General features: G+C 38.4%; 1 protein-coding gene across 9 annotated transcripts in view; it reads left to right on the top strand.

Moving 5' to 3' along the window:
• Positions 1 to 948: 948 nt before the first annotated feature.
• Positions 949 to 24,892, top strand: part of NFATC2 (nuclear factor of activated T cells 2) — a 204,640-nt gene continuing 180,696 nt past the window's right edge. For 5 of the 9 annotated variants that reach the window (XM_074210256.1, XM_074210257.1, XM_074210252.1 and 2 more), the window contains exon 1: positions 16,348 to 16,747. In XM_074210256.1, coding sequence (XP_074066357.1) covers positions 16,618 to 16,747 — 130 coding nt within the window. In that variant the 5' untranslated portion in view covers positions 16,348 to 16,617. Of the gene's footprint in view, positions 1,246 to 16,347; positions 16,748 to 24,892 lie in introns of those variants that run through there. The other 4 variants (XM_074210258.1, XM_074210259.1, XM_074210253.1 and 1 more) reach the window with 4 other exon arrangements.

The following is a 24,892-nucleotide window of genomic DNA, read 5'->3' as shown; positions in this document are numbered from 1 at the left end:
GAGGAATCTGACTGGTGGCTTTAGGTGGGACAGTGAAACCTGTCTGTCCGAACCTTCTGAAAAGTTCATGACATTCTTTTCCTGTTTGCATGGACCATGTGTAAACACAAGCGTTGCTTGGTTTCCATGCCTCCTTGGCTATTTCATTATTGCTGGCATCGCTGAGCATCACTGGAAACCTTGGATTTTCTAAATGAATCTAAAAATACTTTTTTTGAAAAATTTCGAGGTTGGGGAGATGACACAATCTACCATTATTTATTTATTTTTTCTCCTTTTCCCAGGACTCACCACGCCTATAAAGCGTGGGGGGAAGGGGAAGGTTATTGGCAATGGAGGGACAGCAGGAAAACTAGCAGTGTACCCTTTTACAGTGGCCAAGGGGTGCACAGTGGGCACTGCCTGGGCCTGTGGAGTTCACCACTGGGGACTTCTCTGAAAGACTCTGGCTGGGGAAATAAGGCCATTCGGTATTTGGGCACTGATTTATTCCAAACTGCAGCCCAGCCTACAAGGAGCTAAGAGAAGGAAGGTGTCTGGTGAAAGACTTAAGAACAGAAGCTATCCAACTTTCAGAGTCCTGTAGCTCCTACAAGTTTGCCTGGAGAGGAGACTGCGCATACGCACACACATTGGGTCTCCCCCTCCCTCCCCACCCCCCCCCGTCTCCCCCTCCCTTTCAACATCATCCATATTTCTCCCTCTCTAACTTTCTGCCTAACAATTAAGTGCTTGTGCAGCTAGACTAAGGGAGCCACAGAGCCTGCCTTGGCTGGGAGCAGGGAGACGTCATGGATTCCTGAGTGTGAAGTTTGCAGGAAAACCCTTAGTTTAGGAGATGGAGTGGATCCAATGGTTTCCATGGCGCTAGATAAACAGGAGGAAACAGTGAGGGAATCCCGTTATTTTACAGCATTCAAAGACTATAAACACTCAGCGCTGGGAAGGAAGTCGCCTTTCCCTCTCTAGTAACCCAGATCTCAGACTACAGAGCTGACTTCATTGCATGAGGAGCTCAACTCAGTTCGGATCCTCCCGGGTTCCTCCTCAGCTTCCCAAGAGGAGAGCACAGGACTCCCTCTCAACCAGCAGCCACTGGTTGAATATGGTTTAAAAAGAAGACTTCTCCCCCTCTCACTTTTGCTCCTGAATTTTTTTTTTCCTTCTGAATCCAAATGCAGAGAGAGGCTGCGTACAGATTGGTACACTTCCATCACCACCACATCATGAGGTCTATGGATCAAGGTAAAATTCTCACCATCCTATTTTTTGCTCTGTCCCTTTCATCCCCTTTCTCCCACCCCTCCCTTCACCTTCCCTTTCTCTCCTGAAGAATGCTTCTGTGACCTCTCCTTTAAATTCTCCTGAGCACATCTGGCTCCAATGCTATTTCCCTTATTTCACACTGCACAGGTAGAAGTTGAGGAGGTGAGGTGGACAGGCTAGAGAGCGGTTCTCTTTCTAAATATGGGAGGGAAAATACAGGCTTAATTTAGACAATGTTCTATGGCGATGAAATGATAGAAAGCAACTCTCCCTTAGTAGCCCAGCCAGAAGGATTTTCCTCCATACAAAACATCATGAGGGATCTCTTGCTAACTAACTGCTGGGAACTTAACTATTTCAATACCAAGCAATTAATTTTTTTTAAAGTGCAGGGAGCTCACAAGATTTTCATTCTGAATCTTTCTGAAACATACCAGCCTTGACGTCTCAACACAGAACTTGCTTTGGATGTTGTTAGCTACTCTGATAGTTTTAGCATCAGAGAATCTCAGGTGGATTCTGGCCATTGTTTTGATATTTTGTATTAATATACACATATATACTGACATATACATACACACTTATATGTTTACATACACATGTACATATGTGTAAATAGATATATGAATGAATGTGTATGTGTAAATATATGTATATATGTATACGTACAAATACCTATATATTTTATTTGACTGCTGCTTTAAAGTGCAATGTACCATCAGTTTGTTTGGAGAATTAATTACGGTTGCATTTCTTTGTTTTTTTCCCTTCATCATTGCCCCAATACCATACCATTTGGATCTGATGGATTAATTGGGTTTGCACTTTATTCTGGCTCCAGTTTGTGAGAATGTGAGATTAAAAAATATTCCATCTGGTCTGGATTGTGTTGGGGTTTTAGCAATACAGTCATAAATTGGGTTTTAAAAACTAGAAACCGAGGCAATCTGATCTGTTTTTCAGACAAGGGCTCCAATGTACGGCATGGGGGCATTCCCGAGATGAAGAGATGGAAGAGTTAAGTGAAATCCATGGAGGAGGAGTTTGCTTCATGTCATAAAATCTGGGTTGAATGTAGTTTTTGTACTCAGCATAGCCGATTAGGGTTTCTTGGGGAAGAAATGACAATTTTAGTAAATAAAGTGGAGGCGCTTTTTCAGAAGCAGGATAAGGGTGAACGCCTCCTTGTTAGGTGAGCTGGGAATGTGGGGCTAGCCTGCTTTTATGCCAATTTTAGCTGACTTGGGCCATTTAGGATAGGATTTTGTCCAAAGGATCAGCATTTTTGACAGTACCAGTCAAGCCTGTTCTCCCTTTTTCAGTGACCAAAGATATATATCCTTAATATTATATCAGCTATAAAACTGATGCTTCCAGATAGATGAGATGACAGATCTGGTTAGGTGGGGGAATTAACTTTACTGTCATATATACTGGGGCTTGACATTTAATGTGATGATGAGGCAGGACAAATGGCAAATCCAATTCCTAGTCTGGTAGGGAAAAAAAGAGCAACATTTTCTTCTGTGTATGATGTAAGATCTTCAAATTGTATATGAGCTTAAAACATAGCAAAGGAAAAAGCCCCATACTCTAGACTTAAAAGCTGAATCCTTGGTTAGCTTTTGATGCATCCATGTCCTATCCCTTGACTTCATGTACACGTGCACAAGGATCTCTGTGCGTGTATGAATGGGAAACAAGGGCACCACATTGTTCTGTGCAAACCACACTCCACATGTCAAGTACAAATGTACACACTTAACACAATACCAGGCTGGATTCCACATCAAAAACAGCTGGCATGGGATGTCTAAAGATGGCAGAGTCATCCATGGCCTCCTCTACATTTGAGAAGAAGCCCAGACCATCTTTGTGCTAGGTCATGGCATCTTACTAAAGGGAACTACTGAACTCTGTGCATGTCTGTTTATGTGTGTGTGTGTGTGTGTGTGTGTGTGTGTGTGTGTGTGCCAGCACATAGACTGGAGAGTTATTAATAGAAAATTAAAATATTTGCATAGTAAGAAAATACTTAAGTTGCTGCAAAGTCTTCTTAGAGAGTCTCTGCTACAAAGAGAAAATATGAAAGATGTCTGTTCACTTTTGTCTGGAAGCACAATATAGATAGCAGCAAGGGTTCACATACATACAAAATGCTCTGCTCATTCTAGGAAATTAACTTAAAAACTCCCCCCCCCTACAAGTGATCAGGAAAAGATTTGGACCCTTGATTTTGTTGGTTTAAGGAAATTTCTGGGGAAGGAAACTCTTCTAATGCCAAGGGACACCTTTTCTGTAACTTAATAGACTTAGGGAGTTGCCTAGTGCTCTGAAAAATTAATGACAGATCCAGGGTCACACAAACAGTATGTGTCAGAGGTTTTTCCTGACTCCCAGTTCTCTAACTAATTAATTCAACTGTCTCTCTAGCTAATAAGAAAAAGATAAAATAATGTCTTGAGTTCATATATGACCTGATTTTGCTATACAAATCACTTTGTCTCTATAGTATCTCTTGATTTTCAAGGTACTGTGACATGTTACCCTTTAATTAAGTCCTATGTTTACTCTGAGAGGTGGGTAGATATATATTATTATTCTTGGACAAAAGTGAAAACTGTGGCCCAGAGAAATAATATCTTTAAAACTGTATTTTTAGAACTGTTCTTTTGGTGTCAATTGAATATGCTAATGTTAGGAGCCTCAACTGGGTTATGCATGGCCTTGATTCAGACCTGTTATCCCACCCTACAACATCTACCATGTTGATAAAGAAAGGCAAGTCACTCCTTATTTGACCTTTTAACCACTGAGCCTCTCCAATTTCTTAATTCTCCATTTGTACAATGGGGAGGTTAATTCCAGACAATGTGGCACAAGGGAGAGAACTCTGGATTTGTAATCAGAGGACCAAAGTGCAGGTCCCCATGTTGCCATGTAGGAGCTATGTGGCCTTGGGCAAATCATTTAAACTCTCTGATCTTCAATTTCCTCATAAGTAAAGTAAGGATAATACTTTTACCACTTCCTATTACCTTATAGTATTCAAATGAAAGCACTTAGTAAGCCTATAAAATCCGGCTTATATTCATCACCATCACCAGATAATGGGTACTCTTAGACAAAAAGCACTGACCAACTTGTAGTAATAGCACAGTCACCTCCTTATAAAGAAAGCTATTTAACAAGAGTGGAGGGAGTGTAAACAAGTAGAAAGAACATTGGGTTTGAAGTCAGGATACCTGGATTAATAATCCAGACTTTGCCACTTCATGACATTGGGTAAGTCATCTGTACTCCCAGGTCTCAATTTCTTCTTTCTCTTCTGGAAAATGGGGGGAGGATTGGGGTAGATGATCTCTAAGGTTCTTTCTAGTTCTGACTTTCAGTGATACTATTAAGAATCTCTTTTCCTTTCTCTGAAAACTACCCTGGCCTTTCTGGATTTCTCATTCCACTATCATCCCTCTTTCTTCTGGGTCCAAAACCATTTAATTGTCTAATCCACATGTGATTAACATCACAGAAACAGAATATCTAATGATAATGAATAACAGACCACTTCGAATCTGAGGGAGAGGGAGGAGGTTCAACCTGATTGCAAGGCTTAAGTTTTGGTTATTTCTTAACATCCACATAGACAGATTTGAACTTTTGCCATTCCTTCCCCTTATCCTGATTTCTTTAGAGGTTGCCTTATTTGTTTCTGGACATGAACTAATTTGTATAGTTGTATATACCTGATGATTTATTGCTGATCTGCATTACATGTGAAACGCACCTTTTCCTTCTTATGGTTATTTTTTAGGAATAGAGGGAGGTAAATTCACCATTTGCTTTGAGTTACCCCATAGAACTGGCATAGAAGTGACCCCTAGATTCTGTGCAGGTGGCTTATTCGACAATAACTTCCATTTTCAGAGTAATTTAAGGCTTAAAAAATGCATTCCTTACAACAGCTCAGTAAGGCAGAGAGAGTAATGATTATCCCCACTTTATAGATGAGGAAACTGAAGCTCAGATAATAATAACAACTACTCATATGTTGTCTTCAGATTCAGGTAATGTGAGATATTTAGTACAAATGTTTTCATCTCCTCTTTCTCCCCCAATAATATAACAGCCACTCAATAGGATATGATATGCTTTTCTATTCTGACCAATAGGCTGGGAAGTCTTCTATTGAGTGAAATGACTTCCATTGCACTACAAAGTTTGTTTACACAAAGTATTATCCTTATAGCAATTCTGTGAAATAGTGCAAGAATGAACATCACTGCCTTTTGTTTGTTTGCTTTTGGCCAGTAATGAGGTTAAGTTACTTACCCAAGGTTTTATAGCTAGTAAGTGTCAAGTATCTAAAGTTGGATTTGAACTCATCCTTTCTGACTCCAGGGTCACCACACCACTTAGTTGAACCTACTCTATTGTATAGCTAAGGAAAGTTTGTCCAAGGTTATTCAATCAGCCTGGGTTAGAGCCTGTATTCAAACTCAGTTCTTTTGACTTCAAACTAATGTTAAACTAACATCCATTAATCATTCTGTTTTGAATACTCACTTTGGACCAAACAATTCAATTTAACATTGCAATTCAATTCAATAAACATTTGTTCTATATGCCATGAGCTAAACAAGATGATGACAAAGCAAAAATTAAAAAATTCTAATGAATATCTGCCCTCAAGTTGCATACTTCTACAGGGTGTCCCAAAAGTCTTAGATCAACTTTCTGCTTTTATAACAAAAAAAAATCTATGTTAAGACAGGATTGGATGGGAGGTAAACAGTTTGAACACAAATAAGTAAATACAAAAATAGTTTCTAGTTAAAGAGCAAAGTTTTAATAGAAAATACAGTTTGTTAACAAAGGAATAATGGCTCTACTGTCCATAGTGGAAGGGTAGGAAAAGTTAATAAACAAAAATATATTGTGTCTACCACAGAGAAGATTGTGTGCAAGGCATTTAACCAGGGGTAGGGGAAGAGATACAAAGAGAAAAAAGACAAGATTCCCAATCTCAAGGATACAATCTAATAAGCAGATATAACAGATTCACACATTTCTTTAATAGATCTGACATCTTCTCTGCACTAGTATAGTCCACTACCCATTCATATCTTCTCAATCTGTGGAATTCTTACCAATGTTCTTTCATAAATTCTGTATGTAGAACCTCCTTAAGGTACTAGAGACTTTCTCCTAGGTTAAAAAAATTCCATGCATTCCAGTAAATGCTTGGGCTATTCTTCTTAGTCACTTACTAGTTGGGTGACTCTGGGCAAATCATTTAACTTACCTTAGCTTTAGTTTCCTTGTCTATAAAAATGGGGGAAATAATAACTACCTCCCAAGTAGTTGTCAGACTCAAGTGAGAGAAATATATACATATGTATGTGTGTGTAAATAAATATAAATATATATATATATCTCACTTTGCAAATCTTAAAGTGCTATTTAAACCTACCTAGCCATTGTTATCATCATTATTAATTTCCATTTTTAATCATACTTTATTCTTTTTTAAGTCTGATCCAACTCCTTTTCTAATAAGACCCATATCTGATGATTTCCTTTGGTCATTTCTTGCACCTAAGTTATTATTTGCATCATATTGATGCCTATTTATATCCACCATAGTTTTTCCCCATAGCCCTTTTATTACATCTACCTGAAATTTAGATTCTTTCAAAAAAGAAATGTACTACATAACTCAGAGAAATCTAAAATCACTGGGAGAATACTGATATCCATAAGATTAAACTTTGTGACAGAGAGCAGATTGGCATTGTTGAAGCAGGATGCATGTGGAAATATAAGAATAAATCATAATTCACAATTATCACTATGGATGCTCCTTGTATTACATTTTACTGCCTCTGGATGAAAGATGGTTGAAAGGATTGAAAAGTAATCCATAATCAGGGTCCAGTTTTCAAATTTATATGCCATGAATTTGCAACAGATAAAGTCTTAATGTTTTTCCATTTTCATTCACCAATCCTCAGTGGGATCAGAGAAGGTGGGCAGTAGTGATGATCAGTGTTGACCATTGATAAGTAGTATTCAAAGAAAATCCAAGGTGCCAAAGAGAACCAGCAAGTCTAGAGTGCGAAAAATTCCTAACTAACCAGGAAGAAGTTGATGGACTGAATGAAATGGGTGAGATTTATTGGGTTATGAAAGTTCAGATGAGGACAGAGAATATGTTTGGCATGAGACTAATGGCAGGTGAGCAGATTGTGGTCAGAGAAGAGAGGAACTGAATTACAAATCTTAAGGGGGAAGCTATGATTAGTAAATATGAATTATTGGATGATGTGATGGTGAGTTCATGCTTCTTTGGAATGGAGACGCATGTATATATTACATCATTGGGAATGAGGAACTGTGAGTTCAAGTAGTCTGATGGCTTATCTTTATGAAGGATGCTAAAGTCTTCAAGGAAGATGGAAAAGAGTGGAAACAAGCTGGTTGCTAATATTATCTAGTAAGGTACTTAGAATATATAGAGAAAGTGGGTCCTGGAAGGTGCTACCCCAAAAGAATGATAATTTACAGAGAGTATAGTGTAGACAAATGGTATGAAATTTGAATAATAAATGAAGAGAGGTAGTTTGGTGATCGAGGAATGGCATAGGAGAATACTAGTTCCCTCCACATCATATTGAGTTGGGAAGTATGACATCTCTAAAAGAAATGTAATCTGTAAATGTGGTATTAGTAATGACAGAATTTGATTTAAGTTAAAGAAGGAGTTAGAAGGAGAGGTACAGGAAACAAGCCAAAGAAAAAGGATGTTAATCTATGGTGGATAGTAACCTCAAATGGTGGTTCCATAGGGTCTGTTAGAAAACAATAGTAGGTTATAAGCCAGAAGGGAGAACAGGAGTGGGATGAAATATAAGAGCTTGACAGAAAGTAGACAATTAAATCACCTCAGCTCTTTAACAATTCTTTGAACTTTTAACAATTCTTTGTATTATTCCTGGACTAAGATTAGACATCCCTCTGAGCAGGTTAATAATTTAAATAGATTTCTCAGGCTGTGGTACTTGTTTAGAACATAAGTAGTCTTAGGACCATAGCACTTCAGGGGATATAGTTAGGAAGATATGAATAATTCAGTGGGGAAAATGATGATCTGAAAGAAATCCCAAAATCTTTGACTCTTTATCTCTTAGTCACATCTCATGATAGTAGTTTTATGCATCCTAGCACATAAATGTGAAAACACAAACATATATGTGTGCACATGTACTTTAGGAATTAAGTCTCCCTGACTACAGAATCTAACACAAGCATCTGGAATGTTAATGAATACCAGGGTCTACCTAAACTGTGGGGAGATGAAGTTTCTGGAACATGGCTAATATAGAACTTGAATTTCTGGCTTAGACACAATTCTGCATCCCGTTTTATGGTTGGGGAGGATTTCTTGTAATGTGGGTTTTCAGGACTTAAGTTTCTTATTGAGAATTTTTAAAGTATGTAATTATTGATGGCTTGTAATTACTCCCACTAGTGGAAATTCAACTGATTAACTTGTTACTTAGAGTATTATGAGACTGAAATTGAGAATCTTGGCTCCTGCTATAGATGTCTATGATGCTCCAATAGGACTCATCTATATATCCTGCTATCGGGTATCAATAACAACAATAATAATATTAATAAAAGATTAATAAGTGACACAATTATAAAATTTTGTCTATAATCCTGTGACCTCTGAACCCTGAAGGAATGCCATCATTTCCCTAGGACACCTTGAGGAGAGCTTCAGGCTAATAGTCTGTACTGCAGCCAGACCTCTAGTCTACCCTGTGCTCAAAGGCCAGTCTCTAAAGGCAGGAGTGAAGATTTAAGCATGGGGCAATGTTAGCTTCCTCAGAGTGCCCGGTCAGTGACCTCTCTTTTTATTTAGAGGGACTAACTTTACAGTTCGGAGGTAATTTGGTCTGTGAATTGACTGAGCTCACGATCTTACCTTTCCCTAGTTATTCCTGGTTACAGTTGGATAATGCCAAACGACCCCATAGTGCTTGGATCTGTAGAGATAAATTGTTTATCAAGCACTACTTTTAGCCAGTCAATTATTTTTTTTAATGGCATCTTGGATAGGATTTTTAAATTTATTTTTTCAATTGCATGCAACAGAAGTTTTCAACAATCAGGTTTTTTTGAGCTTTACATTTTTTTTGTCCCTCCCTCCCTTTCCTCCCCCCCACCCCAACAGAAAGCAATCTAATATAGGCTCTATCCTTAAAACTGTGCTAAACAAAGTTGGATAGAATTTTTTAGTGGGGTGCTCAGGATACTAATCATGTATCATCACTCTTGGTCTTTTTATTCCTTGGTTATTATTGTTCAAGGGCAACTAGGTAGCCTTGGAGTCAGGAGGATGGGAGTTCGTATCCAGCGTCAGACACTTGATACCTACTAGCTGTGTGACTTTGGGCAAGTGACTTAATCCCAACTGCTTTGAATCCAAGACCATCCCTAGTTGTTCTGATTCATATCTGACCACAGGACCCAAATTACTCTGGAGAAATAAATGAGGTTGGTGACTTAACTCAGCGCCCCTCACCCAAATCCAATTCATGTGTATGTCATGATATCATCTTCCTGATGTCATGGACTTCTTTGAAAATGAAGGATTAAGCATCACCATCATCATCATCATTATTATTGTTGTTCAAAATATTAAAGAGCAGAAGTTCTTAACCAGGGATTCATTAAGTGCACGAAAGGTTAATGGTGACCTGTAAAATTGGATGAGAAAAAATACACCTGTATTTTCACTAACTTTTTATTTCCTCTATAATATAAAATATTTAAAACTATTATTCATAGGCTTCATCAGATTGTCATAAGGGTCTTAACACAAAAAGATTAAGAACCTCTACTTTAGAGTTCCATGTAGATTAAGATACTAAAAGCGATTTTCAATATTTCAGTACTACTTTTAGACCTGAAAACACTACTCTAGATGTAGTCTCAATTGAGCCAGACAATGGGTCTTGAGTTTAAGGTTTTTGAATATCCTCTTTCTCTTGATATTCATTGTTACTTCTTTAGCTTGTATTAGACTGATTTCTCCTGATTTTCCTTTGATCTTTGTTTACCTTGGTTCTTTTTCCTTCTTCCACCTCCTGAATGTAGATGCCCTTCTTCCACAAGACTTCCTTCCTTCCTCTTCCCTCCCCTTTCCTCTTCCTCCTCTTCCTCCTTCTTTTTCCTTTCTCTTTTTCTCAATTTCAATCATTTCTCTGAATATATGAATCTTTATTTCTTCCTACTAAAACTTGACCTCTTTTCCAAATTTCTTCTAACTCCCAACTTGAAACCTTGGAACCATTCTCTTCCCCTTCTCTCATTCCCTACATCAAACCAGGGATAAGAGTCTACTAATTCTCTATTCACAATATTTTTTTCAAATCTGTTCCCTTCTTTCCATTTATGGTATTGCATTAATTTTAGTTAAAATTTTTCTCACTTGATGCAAGATTGCAGTAGACTCCCAACCACAAGTTTCTTCCATTTCCAAATCATATTTTATGTAACTGACAAAATAATCTTCCTAATGTTCAATTCAGATCACTCTATTTGGCCTCTCAATGCAATGAGTTATCTTGTAACCTATATACTAGTTATTTGAATCTGTGTCTTAATCTTATCTTTCTGGTAGAGTGCAAGCTCCTTGAAAAGGTGGATATCCTTGTATCTCCCCACTGGATCAAGCACAGTCTTGAGAATATAAATTTTTATTAAATCTGTTAAGATTCCAGTCTCTGGAAGAGAAATAAGTGCTTCTCATTTTCATTTCCTTTATTTTTATGGATTCCAACCACAACTAAATCTTGAATTATTCTGAAGAGCCTCGAATCTTGCTTCTCATCAGTTGGTGAAAGTTCTTGTCTTGATATCAGGAAAAGTAACAAGATGCAACCAGTTCTCCTCCCTATAGCCTTAGTTCTCAATTGATGAGTTTTATTAAGATCAATACAAAAATATATTATTACAAATTTAAAAATTTCATAAGTATTATCAATGAAAATTTCACTTACCCAGTACATTTAGTGTGGTAAGTATAATGTTCTTGCTTAGTACATTTATATACTAACTTTATTTTATTTTTTTATTTTTAAAGATTTTATTTGAGTTTTGAGTTTTACAATTTTTCTCCCAATTTTACCCCCCCCCCATGGAAAGCAATCTCAGTCTTTATTTTGTTTCCATGTTGTACATTGATCCAAACTGAGTGTGATGAGAGAGAAATAACATCCTTAAAGAAGAAACAAAAAGTTACATACTAATTTTAAAAAATCAGATCTTGAACTTGATAAGAACTCAGCAAAAATAGTTATCCTTGTTGAAGGAAAACTGCATGCATAAATCTGTACTTTCTTCTAATGTTGCCAAATTAAACTTTCATTTTGGCTAGATTCCTCATTCAGTGTTGTGAGCAGTAAAATATTTGACCAGGACTGATCTAGATCCTGAGAGAGGGGTTTCAGGAGGTCACCTGAAAACTTCTTTTAGCACCTATCTATATATTCTTGGATTATATTACTGGAGATGGAATCTTTGGTCTGTGTTTGTATTTTAACCTAGTATGATTGGACAGTATCACTTCATTTGCTGCATTTGTTGATGACTTAGTAGAGACCTGGGACAGTGTACCAGCCAGTCCTGGAGTAAGGAGAACCTGAATTCAAATCTGATCTAAGACACTTGACACTATGTGACCTTAGGTAAGTCACAACCTGAATTCAGGACCAACTCTGATCAAATCAATTTGATCCATATCTAGCCACTGGGTGACACAGGTGGCTCCAGAGGAGAAAGTGAGGCTGGTGACTCAGCAGCTCCCCTCTTCTCACTCAAATCCAATTCACTTGCTTGTCAAGGCATCACATCCCTGATCATGGTCTTATCTGAGAACAAAAGACAAACATCATCACTTATTGCAAACTATATGAGAGACAGGTTAAGCTTATTTTACCTGGGTAAATTTAGTTTTTCTCTATCAAAGAAAGATTAAATACTACAACAGAGAATCTGAGAATTCTAGAGTTGGGAGAAATCTTAATGAATGAGTATTAGCTTTGGCTACCCAACCTCCTCCTGATTCTAACTTCTTAATTAATTCTTCTTGTTTGTCCCTATTGCCCCACATAAGCTTTTTCCCCTTCAACATCCCAGATATCTCTTTAAATATGTCAATTTTCTCCTGAAGTAGACTGCTCCAATGTTAGCACTAGGCCTAAGGAAGTTTTTTTTTTACTTTGTAATAAAATCTGCCCCTCTCTAAATTCCACTACAGATAGCAATTCTGCTTTTCAGGGCCAGAGGAGAACAATTCTAGTCCTTGCATGTTACACAATTCCAAGGATATCTGCTGAATGTGATCCAGTCCCACAAATTTTCTCTAGGTTAAATAATCTTTAGTTCCTTCAACTGATGTTCATATGTTAGTTTTGAGTCTTCTGGACCCACTCCAATGTACCAATGTTCCTCTTAAAATTTGTCTCCTTGAGCTGAATACAGTTTTCCAGATGTGGCATGACCAGGGCAAAGTACATCTCTGTCTTTCATGTTCTGGACAAGGCAGTCCAAAATTAGAATTGTATTTGTGGTTGCCACGTCACGATGTTGACTAATGCTAAACTGGAAGCCTACAGACCCCATAGCCTTCTAAATGTCTGCCACATGAATGGCTTTTAAGAGAATTAATGTGATGGAGGACTGGTCTTTGAATCAGTAAGACTTGGGTTCAAGTCCTTTCTGCCATCTACTAGGTCTGTAATCATGGGCAGGTCACAGTACCATATAGTACCCAGGATTATCTTTACACCATGATGAAACTTCAGATGTAGGATTTAGCGAAGGAAGATTCTTCACAAAGTTTACTGATATTAGTCTTGCCTCCATACTTCTCAAGATTCCTTATAATTTGTCGTCATTGCAAAAGATGAAGTGGCACAGAACACTGGGCCTTGAGTCAGGAAGACCTGAGTTCTAATTCAGATTCAGACACTGACCAGCTGTGTGATCCTGAACAAATCATTTAACCTCTGATTGCCTTGGTTTCCCTATTTGCAACATAAGAATAATAATAATAGCACCTACCTATTTGGTTATGAAGACCAAATGAGATAATATTTAAAAGGATTTAGTACAAAGTCTGGGTCATAGTAAGCATATAAAAATATTAACAATCATCATCATCATTATTATTATTATTATATTTGAAGTATTGTGTCTGGAAGGTTGATGACTATCCACTCCTCCTTCCACTACTTTATAATTCCCAAATGGAACTGAGGGAATCCTGTCTTTTTTAGAATTCTATCATGGGATATAAGCATTTCCTCACTTTGCAACAAAATGGTAGGAACCCTTAGGACATTCTTAGCTCTACTGTAAATCAGCTTAGCAATCGAAAGAATATTTAAGCAGAAACAAGGAGAACCACCTGTGAGGGATAAAATATATGAGATGTTTATAGGAATCATAGTACAGTGCAATGATACTGGCTCTGGAGGCAGAGGATTCTATATTCAAGTTCAAATTCAAATCACACAGGTCACCTGTATGATTTAGGCAGTTCACTTATTTTCCCTGAGCTTGAGTTTCCTCATCTGAAAGATGAGGAGGTTGGACTAGATGACTTTTGAGGTCTCTTCTAACTCTAGCTGCATAATATAATAATAATAATAATAATAATAACAAAAACAACAACAATAATAATAATATAATCTTGCACCCACTAAATTGATCTTGAAGACATCAGGGAGGTGATCCTGGGATATGGAAGTGAATTAAATTCAAATGTTGAACAAAATCACCAGCTTCACTCTCTCCTCCAGAGCCATCTGAGCCAGTGGTCAGATATGGATCAGGTTGACTGGAGATGACCCTAGATTCAGTAGGAGACCTTAGGTTTTTTAAGTTAAGGTCTTTAACAGGTCTCATCATTTAGTCTTTTAGGTTAAGTAAAAAAAGAAATGAAGCAAAAAAATGGTTTCTTTTATGCAGTATGGAAAAAAAACCCATTCCGGGAGGGGAAGATTCTCAGAGTTTCTAAGAAGCAATCGCTATTTACAATAATTCAGAACTGATAAGGCATTGAAATCAATGAGTGCCAGAGTGTTTGGGGGTGGTAAACCCCAAGATATCTTGCCAGGTTTCTGTGATCAAAATTTACATTTCTTTGTGCAGAACACCCAGAGGAAAGGTTGTGATATGCTATGTGAACAGTAAGAAGGGAAAGGAAAGAAGGAAAAAAGAAAGGAAGAAAGGAAGAAGCTCCTGCTACTCACATATGTTGTTGATTGTCCTCAAAGAAGCTAGAAACTCTGAGGGTCTTCCCTCCCAGTTTGATTTTTTTTGAGGGGGTCATTAGGTAAAAGAGGTCATTGTTTGTTTCATTTCTTTTTTGCCTAGCCTAGAGCACAAATGGGCATTGCCTCAATCAAACTGTTAAAGACCTTAGCATAAAAAGGATACAGTCTCCCACTGCATCTGGGGTCATCTCCAGTCATCCTGGTTTATATCTGGCCACTGGACCCAGATGACTCTGGAGGAGAAAGTGAGGCTGGTGACTTTGCACAGTACCTCCTCACTCAAATACAGTTAGTTCATTTGTATGTCATGGCAACACTAAGTACTCACAGGAAATCAGAGCAGAGCCTCAAAGTCATAAACTCTCAGAGTTGGCAGAGACCTCCAAGGCCTTCTAGTTCAATTCATTCATGAATCTCTTCTACGACATTTCATCCAACCTTCTCTTGAGGATCTCTCATATGGGGGAAGTCAAGACTTCTTGAGGAAGTTCTCACTCTATATTTGGATAAGTAATTGTTGGACAGCTTTTCCTTGCACAGAGTTTAGTAAACCTGCCTCTCTATTGATTCCAATATTGCTCTAGGGTAAAATATAAGTTTAATGATTCTTCTAGAGATAACCCTTCAAGTACTGGAAGATAGCTATTACATCTGCTCCACCATCCCATCTTTTTTTATCTCCACTTTAAAGAGTCTCCTTTCCTTTAATTAACCTTCATAACTTGAGATTCTTCCACATCCTTTTATTGTTCTTCTCTCAATGTGCTTCAGTTTGTCAATGATCTTTCTAAATATGATGGGCAGAGCTGACTACAATAGGTCAGGCTTCATTCAGTAGAATGAAGTGTTCTAGACACTGTCACTTTTAATGCTGCAGTTTTGAGACTACACTGAGTTTCCTTCCTTCCTCTTTCCTCTCTTTCTTCTTCTTCTTCTTCTTCTTCTTCTTCTTCATCTTCTTCTTCTTCATCTTCTCTTTCTTCTTTCTGCTTTCCTGTTTTTCTCTTTCTCTTCTTTCCTCTTCCACATCCTCCTTCTCCCATCTTCTTTTTGTTCTTTTGTCTGCCTTACCATATCTTGTGTATACAATCCTCTAAACTCTCTAGATTTTTTTTAATAGCTACTCTGGAGATCACTAAGTCTTTGCATTTCTGAGATTCTAGAATGCTACAAGTGTTAACTAGTGTTACTACAAGTGTTAAGTAGTGGGGGGATGAAGTGGGAGCCATAGGCATGGGGGAGTAGATTCTATCTGTGCAGCTTTGGTCAATGTCTTAAACTCTCTGGCCTTCAATTCACTCTTTTGTAAAATGAGGGCCTTGGTCGGATGACCTCTAAGGTCCCTTCTAGCTGGAAGATCTTGTGATCATGTGTTTACCAAATAAGTAAAATCATAGGAAATGAATGGCTGGAGCAAGAGGATTAGATGCTAGAGGAAGAGAAGGCTGACCCGGGCAGGCTAGACACCCTGTCCCTGCCGGGGTCCTGGAGCCCTTGGGTGGCGGGCAGGCGGCCCCGCCTCTGGCTTGTGGGGCTGTCCTGTCCCCGCCCCGGGGCTGTTGCAGCAGGTGCTGCTCGGAGCAGGAAGCTGCCGGAGCCGCCTCTGTTCAGCCGGCAGGCACCCCGGGCTTGTCACAGTGCTGCTGCTGGAGCCGGGACACGCCGCCCCTGGAACCCCTGACCCCGCCGGCCCGGACCCCCGCTCCCCAGAGGCCGCCCGCCCGTGCGCAGCCAGGACCCCAGCCGGTCAGCCAGTTTGGCAAGTTTGCAGAAAGGGGACCCCAGCCGGCCGCACCAACCTCCCTGCCAGGGACTCCCCGCAGCCTCCTCGCCCCCAACCCCACGACGCCTCGAGTGGACTGAGGGGAGTGCCACGAGCAGAAGCGGGGTGAAGCCCCCAAGTCCCCAAAGGGACTCTATTCTCGCACCCCCCGGCCCAGCAGCTACTTTCGTCTGTCCCCCTCCGGCTTGGCGGGACCCTACTCTCCGGCCTCAGAAGATGAGTGGCACAGAGAAGGATCCGGATCTGGACCAAAGGGGGGACCCGGGCCCCGAGCCCGTGGACAGCCCCCAGGTCGAGTTCGACTTCTCCATCCTTTTCGATTATGAGTATATGAACCCTGTGGAAGGTGGGTGGCGGCCCCGCGCCGCGCCGCTCCGGGCCGGGCCGGGCCGGGCTGACAGAGCGGGGCAGGCAGCCGGCGGGGCTGGGCTCCGGGCAGCCGGCCAGGGCAGGGGGCTGGGGCCCCCTTCCCCAGGCTGCAGCCGCTGCCTGCGGACCCCGACGGTGGTGGTGGTGGGGGGGGGCACGGGGCTGTTTCTCCCCAGCGCCAAGGTGAGAAGGAGGTGGCAAGGCGGGGACTCAGCTTCTTGTTCTCTCATTAACCCTTAGAGGACGATAGGCGCATGTCTGCTTCTGCCCAGGATCCAGGATGGGGGGGGGGGGGGGGACTAGGGCTGAAAGCTCCCTTTCCCTTGTGAAGGAAGGCTGGTGGTGCCCTCTTGCCAGGGTAGGTAGTTGGGAAGTGGTACCTTCCACAGTGTCAGTTATTGGTATCTGAAGCGGTGTGATGAGATGGCAACAATGACTGCAGTTGGTGCTGGAAGACGTGAATTCGAATTCTGACTGCTCTATATCATTATTCCTGGTGACCTGCAAACCATTTCTCAGGAGTCCAGTTTCCTTTGAAAAAAATGAGAGTTAGATTAGATTTCTAAGTTTCCTTCTACACTCAAATTCCACGATAACAATATGGAACATTTTTATTGCACTTCAAAATTTATGAAATTCTTTGCAATCTTATTTGAGTCTTCCAGCAAAACTGTCAATTTTCTACTACAGGTATTATTATCCCCTTTTAAAAACGGGGAAACTGAGGCACAGGGAAGCTTAGCCCGTAGTCACAGTGTCAGTAGAGGGATAAGGATAGGTTCTCTTAAGTTCTATTATCTACAGTTCCTCCGTTTTAAAATCCTGTTTTTCAAATATTTGTGAAATTCAAAGTTTTTAGCATAATATAACACAAAAGGGTTTGAAGGCTACTCAGTAGTCCTGGGCATACTAGGAAGGGAATAGCAGCTAGAGAAGGGTAGATTTTAAGGGAGCAGTCCCAACTGAGTGTAATGGACATCATTCAAATTAGCTGACAATTATTACTTAGGACCCTGGTTGTTTATGCTTCTGTAGAGCCCAAGGAAGAGGTTAGATGTGATGGCAACTCTAAAGGTGGTTTTCCTTAGTTGTTTTGAGGCCAGCCCATTTCCTCCCAGTGCTCTGTGGCTGCTTCTGTCATTCAAATCAGTGAGTGGAGAATGATGAGCTATCTTCTTAAAGGGTTTGTGTAATAGCATTCTTCCTCCCTTGATGATGGGGGCTAGCTTGGTGTTAAGGTCTTAAAAAAGCAATTTGTAAGTCCCTCAGGATTGGTCATTGGTTTGTCCCTTCAGTGGGTGTAATTAGAACCGGGGACTTTCCCACTCTTTGCTAGATTCTAAGCTCTGAGTCTTTACTCTGAACAATCACAAGTGCTCAGCAGAGCGAGGGGGAGACATCCTCTTTGGGTCTTGTTAGTTAACAGGCTCCCCTGACAATAGTTGAATTATAAGACCTCTGAGAAGAGGTTGCTTAATATGTTTGACAATATTGACCAGCTTAAGGCTGTGACAGATTTTATTTTATTTTTATTTATTTAATGTTTTTACAAGGCAATGGGGGTTAAGTGGCTTGCCCAAGGCCACACAGCTAGGTAATTATTAAGTGTCTGAGGCCCCATTTGAACTCAGGTACTCCTGACTCCAGGGCTGGTGCTCTGTCCACTGCGCCACCTAGCCACCCCTCTGACAGATTTTAAAGCATGCTTTCTGGCAGTGTGTAATGCCAGTAGAAATCCTTTTGGTGGGGGAACATTGTCTCTCACACATAATTTCTATTTGTTTTTCTTCTGGTATGTAGAATTAGAGCTCCATCAGACTGGGTACAGAGCTTCTTGAGAGCAGAGGTTGTCTTTTGTCTCCTTATCCCTTATAAGACCTAACAGAGGAGCTACCCAATAAAATACTCAGAACTTCAGAGTTGAAAGCATACTTTAGAATATAAAAATCACAAAGCTAAATGAGGTCTAAGATCATCTTGTCCAACAGTTCTTTTTATAATAATAGTATTTTATCTATATGCAAAAATATTTATTTTTATATTTTTATATTTATTTTATTTTATTTATGTGTATAGTTTTCAACATTGATTTTTGTAAACTTTTGAGTTCTAAATTTTTCTCTTTTCCTCCTTTCCCTCCCATTTTCCCCAGACATGAAGCAATCTGACATAACTTATATATGTACAATCATGTTAAACAAACTTCCATAATTAGCTATGTACAACAGTTCCTAAAGGGTTATCTTGAAACCTCTGGGCATCCCTGAGACCTTTTCAGGGAGTCTGAGAAGTCAAAACTGTTTAAATAATACTAAAATATTTTATAGTACATATGGGTCTAACCTCCATAAAGTAAAATTCTTTGGGAGGAGTCCTAAACGATTTTTCAGAGCGTAAAAGGGTTCTGAGATAAAAAAGTGTGAGAACCACTGGTCTAATTCCCACCTTCTCTTTGAAAATGGAGAAACTGAGGACCAGTTTTGTTAATTTTGACTATAGAAAGTTTATTCTACTATTGACATCCCATTCTACTCTGAGAGGTATCTGACTATGAGTTTCAGTCCCCTGTTTGCCATCCGTTGAAAGTATGGAAATGGTAATTAGGATTAATTTTGTTTTAGCCAAAGATGGAAATAATTAATATGTGAAAGAAAACAACATTCTAGAGTTGCAATCTGGAGAGCATTTTTTGCTTTGAAAAGATACCATTGAGAATCTGCAAACAGTCCAAGCTAACATCAGTGGTCTTTCCATTTACCAAGATTAAAACATGTTATATAGAGAACCATTTAATTCCCTCCCAAATCTGCAATCAGTGGGTCTCAATAGTATGCTTTGGGTAGGTAGTATGTGGAATCATTTCAGAGCAGATCTTCATGGAAGATGTTTTATAAACATTTTTCTTTTGTAAATGGATTATGGAGGATGACAACCTTAATGTCTGGTTCCACTGGTTTCTTAAAGTAAAATTGAGGAGGATCCTGAAATTAATTCAACAATTTTTTTCTTTTTTATTATATAAATTTATTTCAACTACTTGCAGAGATAGTTTTCATCATTCATTTTTTTTAAGATTTTGAGCTCCATATTTTTCTCCCTCCCTTCCTTCCTTTCTCAAAAGGGGAAATGGTTACCGACTTTCCTATTATATAAGGAATTGGGGGCACACAGAGAGAAATAAAAGTCTTTTCGTAGAGTGGTGATGACATATATATATATATGTATATATACATACACATATATATATATATATATACATTATAATACAGATTTGAATGTGATAAGTGCCCAAGAATACAAAGTGTTATGAGATCAGATGAAGGAATGAGCGCTATGAAAGAATGGCACTCCTGTACATCCTGTACATTGAAAAGGGAGGTAGCTGCAGTCTTAAGACTATGAGACCCTGACTTCCAGAATGGAAAAAGTCTGGTATAAATTGCTCCAGATGTCCAGCTTCCTCAATATTGCTGCAGGGACAATAATGCCAGCTTTTGTCCAGTTGCACATGTTGGTTCTCCGGAAGGACTGTGGCCACCTCAGCTTCTTAGGCACTACACTTCCATGTGGTTGTTGCTTCTCTTTGCTTTGGGGCTTCATCTCAAACTATGATGTTGTTTATAAGAAATATTCAAAGCTTCACTCATAGTTCTGGGCATATGTACACTGCAGAAACAGAGTCAACCTTAACTATAGTATGAATATTTTATGTCACATGGGAAAAGAACAGGGAGAGATAGGTAGCTGTTACAGTGAATAATCAGTGGATTTGGAAATCAGTAAAAAGCCTGAATTCAAATCATGACTCAGATACTATGTGACCCTGAATAAGTCATGTAGCTTCCCTCTGCCCCAGTTTACTTATTTGTAAAATAGAGATAATCTCTTACTTCACAAGGTTGTGAGGAACAAGTGAGTTCACATATGTAAAGAATTTTGTAAACTTTAAAACTATATAAATATTAATTATTATCCCTAGGATTGGATCTGTGATTTCACTGATAAAAGAAATTCCCTTTACCAATGCAGAGTGGTATCTCTTCTGAAAGTTACAGAGTCTTACAGAGTTTCTTAGAATATAGAAAGCAAGTGACTTATCCAAGGCCAGTTTCTATCAGAAGCAGGACTTGAACCCATTTCTTTATCTATTATGATTTTTTATGTTAAATGACCCAGTTTTTCTTGACTGAGGCTGCTTGTGAACTTTCCTAGAAGTCAAGTTTCTCTTCTGTATCCACTTTAATTCAGCAAAGATTTATTAACCATCTACTAAAGTCAAAGCACTGTGTTGAGTACAAAATAATGTTAGCATATATTACATTAAAGATTTGCAAAATCCTATGAATCAGGTGCCATTGTTAATATTCTGATTTTACAGATAGGGAAAAATCAACCTTAGAGCAATTTGCTCAGCATCATACTAGTCAATGTCTGAGGTGTGTTTCTTGATTCTAAGTACAATGTTTTACAATATTTTAACTACATCATGTTGCTCTCAAGTTTTCTAAGCATGGTTCCATTTGAAATGAGAGATCAACCATATGACTTTATACTTGGAAGAATAATTTTCAACATTCTAAAAGATAAGCATAGAGTTCTAATTATTTTATGTATGCACGTCCTTTAGATAACTTTTATCCTAAATATAGCAATTTATATATGTAGTCATCTAAGTCATATACACATATATATATAAATATATATATATATACATATTATATATATGCATCTGCATTTATTTCTATACAGACACACGAGAGGCAGCATGGCATGGTAGAGAGCTGGCCTTAGTTTCGCAGGAAAGCCAGGATTCTGCCTTTGATATACTGAGTGAGTGACTAAGCAAATTAAATAATCTCTCAGTGGTCTAGACATTTCTCTAAGAACATTGACTGTAGAGAAGATGCTGACCTGCTTTGGAAGAAGTTTTCTCATCTGTTAGTGCCCTATATCAGTGAAACTATAGGTCCATATTCCACCTCTACCCCCAGCTCCTAGAGTTGATGAAACTGTCTAGTCTTTGTCCCAGATTAAACAGTTAACAGAGATCATTTCTTCTTGTACCACTCATCTTCTGGCATATTGTGGATTCACCTAAAAAAGGACAATGTGTTGTAATAGAAAATGTGCTGACATAGGAGCCAAGAGATCTAGGTTCAAGTTCAAGCTTTTTAGTTAACCAATGGGGCAGCCTTGTTGAGTCTCTTCCTCTTTCTGAGCCTCTGTTTCTTCATCTGTAAAATGAAGGCACTGTTGTAGATGAGCAATCTTTTCTAGCTCAAACATGAGTTTATATTCTCAATCAGACAATGAGATTTAATCGACTAAGTCAGGAAAGGAACATTGGGGCACTGGAAAGTTGGCTGGATTTGGAGCTGGAGGGTTCACATCTCACTCTAGGATCTGGAATTGTTGATTCAGTTCCCAACTCTGCAATTTACTGACTGACCCTAGCAAATTACTTGACCTCTCCAGTGTTCATTTGCAAAATGAGTTTCATAGCTCCTTTAAGATCCCTTATAACCTTTCAATCTATAATTCTGCTTTATTGGAGGCTAATTTCATGGATCAATCTTAATGCCTATTTGAATAGCATTGCCTTTTAATGCTTTAATAAATAATTATTTGACTTGTTGACTACTACTTTGCAGACCTAGGCATGATTCATAATTTGAAAACTTACCATTATAAATTTTAGGGGTTCTTAAAGCAGTTTCACTCTGGATAAGTTATTTTCTAATAGGCATAGTAAATACCTGTAATTATGCAGAAATGTTAGCATCAGTGCTAGATTAAGAACAGGTTGAGTTTGATAATGTCTCAAAGAGTAGCTAGCCAGATGAAATAAATAATGGAAGGAAATAATCTTTTTGTGTACAGGAAATTAATGAATTAAGTTCAGTTTCATTCTTTAAAAAAGTGCAAATGCAAATAATTTAATGTTATGTAATTATAATCAGATAATGTAATAGTTTCTTTGAAGAAATTACTGAAATTTTAGTTAATTTAAAAATATTCTATGAAGATATCAAGAATATACTTGAATGTTCAGTTGCATAATAACTCATTATTTTCCACCTATGTATGCTAAACCAACAATAATTTCTCTAATTTTTTACTTTTAAAATTTATTTATAGTTTGGAAGCTTAATTTTTTTATTATATTTCAAGCTGTGAAAACACAAAGCTCAAATAATTAGTATCATGGAAAAAATGCTAGATTTTTAATCAGAAAACTTGAATTTAGATTCTGAATCTTAGAGTCACTCACTACTTAAATGACATTAAACTAGTCACTTGATCTTTCTTAAATTTAATTTTTTCCAACTGTAAAATGAGGTTGTCAAATGAGATCAGATGCATCAAATGGGACTGAGTCAGATTAAAATGTACTTGGGCGATGTTTAGCAAAATACATACAAATACGATATAACTAAGATAATGATAGTGGTTTTTAAAGTTAATATGCCCTGAACTGGAGATTCCTTTTGAATTCTAAGATACTTTAACTCTAACTCTATAAATTGATCAATACAGGATTCATCCTTTCTTGAGCATAATAAAGTCCTAAAGACCAACAAATAACATTTGTTAATTGAGTTTATTCCAATTATTGGGACTTTATATTTTGGCTGGAAAGAAACTAGTGATAGTCTCTCCACTGATAATGATATAATGATGGTAGGAGAATCACAGAGACAATCATCTAGCTATATAATCCAGATTCTACCCTCTGATAAAGTGACATAGTAAACTGAGTATTTGGGAAAAAGCTTAAGGCCCAAGTTTGTTCCCCTCAATTAGCCTGAAATTTCCACTCCCTGGTAGTGGCTCAATGAAAAGACTTATTAAATCCTAATTACATCTGTGGCAATAACCATGTTGCCAAATTGAGGATCCCAAAAGACAGGTTTCTGTACAGAGATAGGCATAGACATTGACTAGTCTATGACTTCTTTCTTGTACAGTACTGACTAAGAAGAAAAATAAATTACGAGTTGGAGTTCCCTGACCCTAAATAGGCCACATATTCAGTGAGAAATGAGGACAAGAAAGAATGTTTAATGATGTGAAAGAGTGCTTGGGCAAAAAGGACAGGGCAAGTCCTAAGGACAGTTAAATTTAATTGACTTTGAGGTGTAGGATGAGTAAGTCTCTTCCTCATTCTAGCTTGTAGTTTTCATTTTTGTAAGATAAGAGAGATGGGTTACATATGATCTTTAAGGTCCCTTAAAGCTATGATATTTTATGTTAAGTATTTTATGTTCTCAATTCTTGTCCAGCTCTCTGACATTCTATTTTCTAAAGTCTTTTCCTGTTTTAAGATTCTGTGGTTCTATGAAATGAATTCATTCTTAATTAACTAATAAGAAGATATTTGCAGATAAGTCCTTAAGATATGACGTTTGGCTGGGATTTTGGTATTTTAAATGAGTTCCTTTTGCCACCAAAAAGCCCTTGGGAAGGAATAAATGAATTCATATGCCCCTTGGGAAAGTTTGGAAAAACTTGTAGTAGCAAGTACCCTCTCTACACACACACACACACACACACACACACACACACACACACACACACACACAAACAGGTGGTCACAGTACTTGAATTCTCTAAATACATCTGGTTCTGTCTTTAAATTATATTTTGGTCATGTGCTGCTTAAGTGTGTTATAAAGTTGTGTACTTTTGCTTAGGTTGATTATGGAGGAAGGCTAAAAGACAGCCTTCAATCCCCTATAGCATATGAATGGGGCTCCTTGGTTCCCTCTTTCAGATGATTTGGCCAAATAGAGAAGACTTGGATCCTGTTGTTCAATAAAATCTCATCTACTCAGATAGTCATTGTGAAAATTCAGATCTGCTGGTGCCTCTTGAGACCAAATGAATCCTTTCTTGGAAGTTGTGTGTGTGATGCTCCCAGATAAACAAGTCTCTTTTTCCTTCTTCCCTGGCACAAGAAGTAGATTCAATGACTGCCCAACTCAGACTTATGTGGGGAAGTTGCCCTAGAGATTCAAAATTCAATCGGGTTGTAGATTGTTGAGCTAAGGGAAATTAGTCCCTTACCCTACATAGTCACATATCCATCCATCCTCCACCATCAACACCACCACCACTATCA

Source organism: Macrotis lagotis, chromosome 1 (assembly GCF_037893015.1).
Source record: "Macrotis lagotis isolate mMagLag1 chromosome 1, bilby.v1.9.chrom.fasta, whole genome shotgun sequence".
Classification (NCBI taxonomy): Eukaryota; Metazoa; Chordata; class Mammalia; order Peramelemorphia; family Peramelidae; genus Macrotis; species Macrotis lagotis.
The sequence above is the reverse complement of the archived record's forward strand: the minus strand, read 5'-3'. Positions and strand labels throughout refer to the sequence as shown.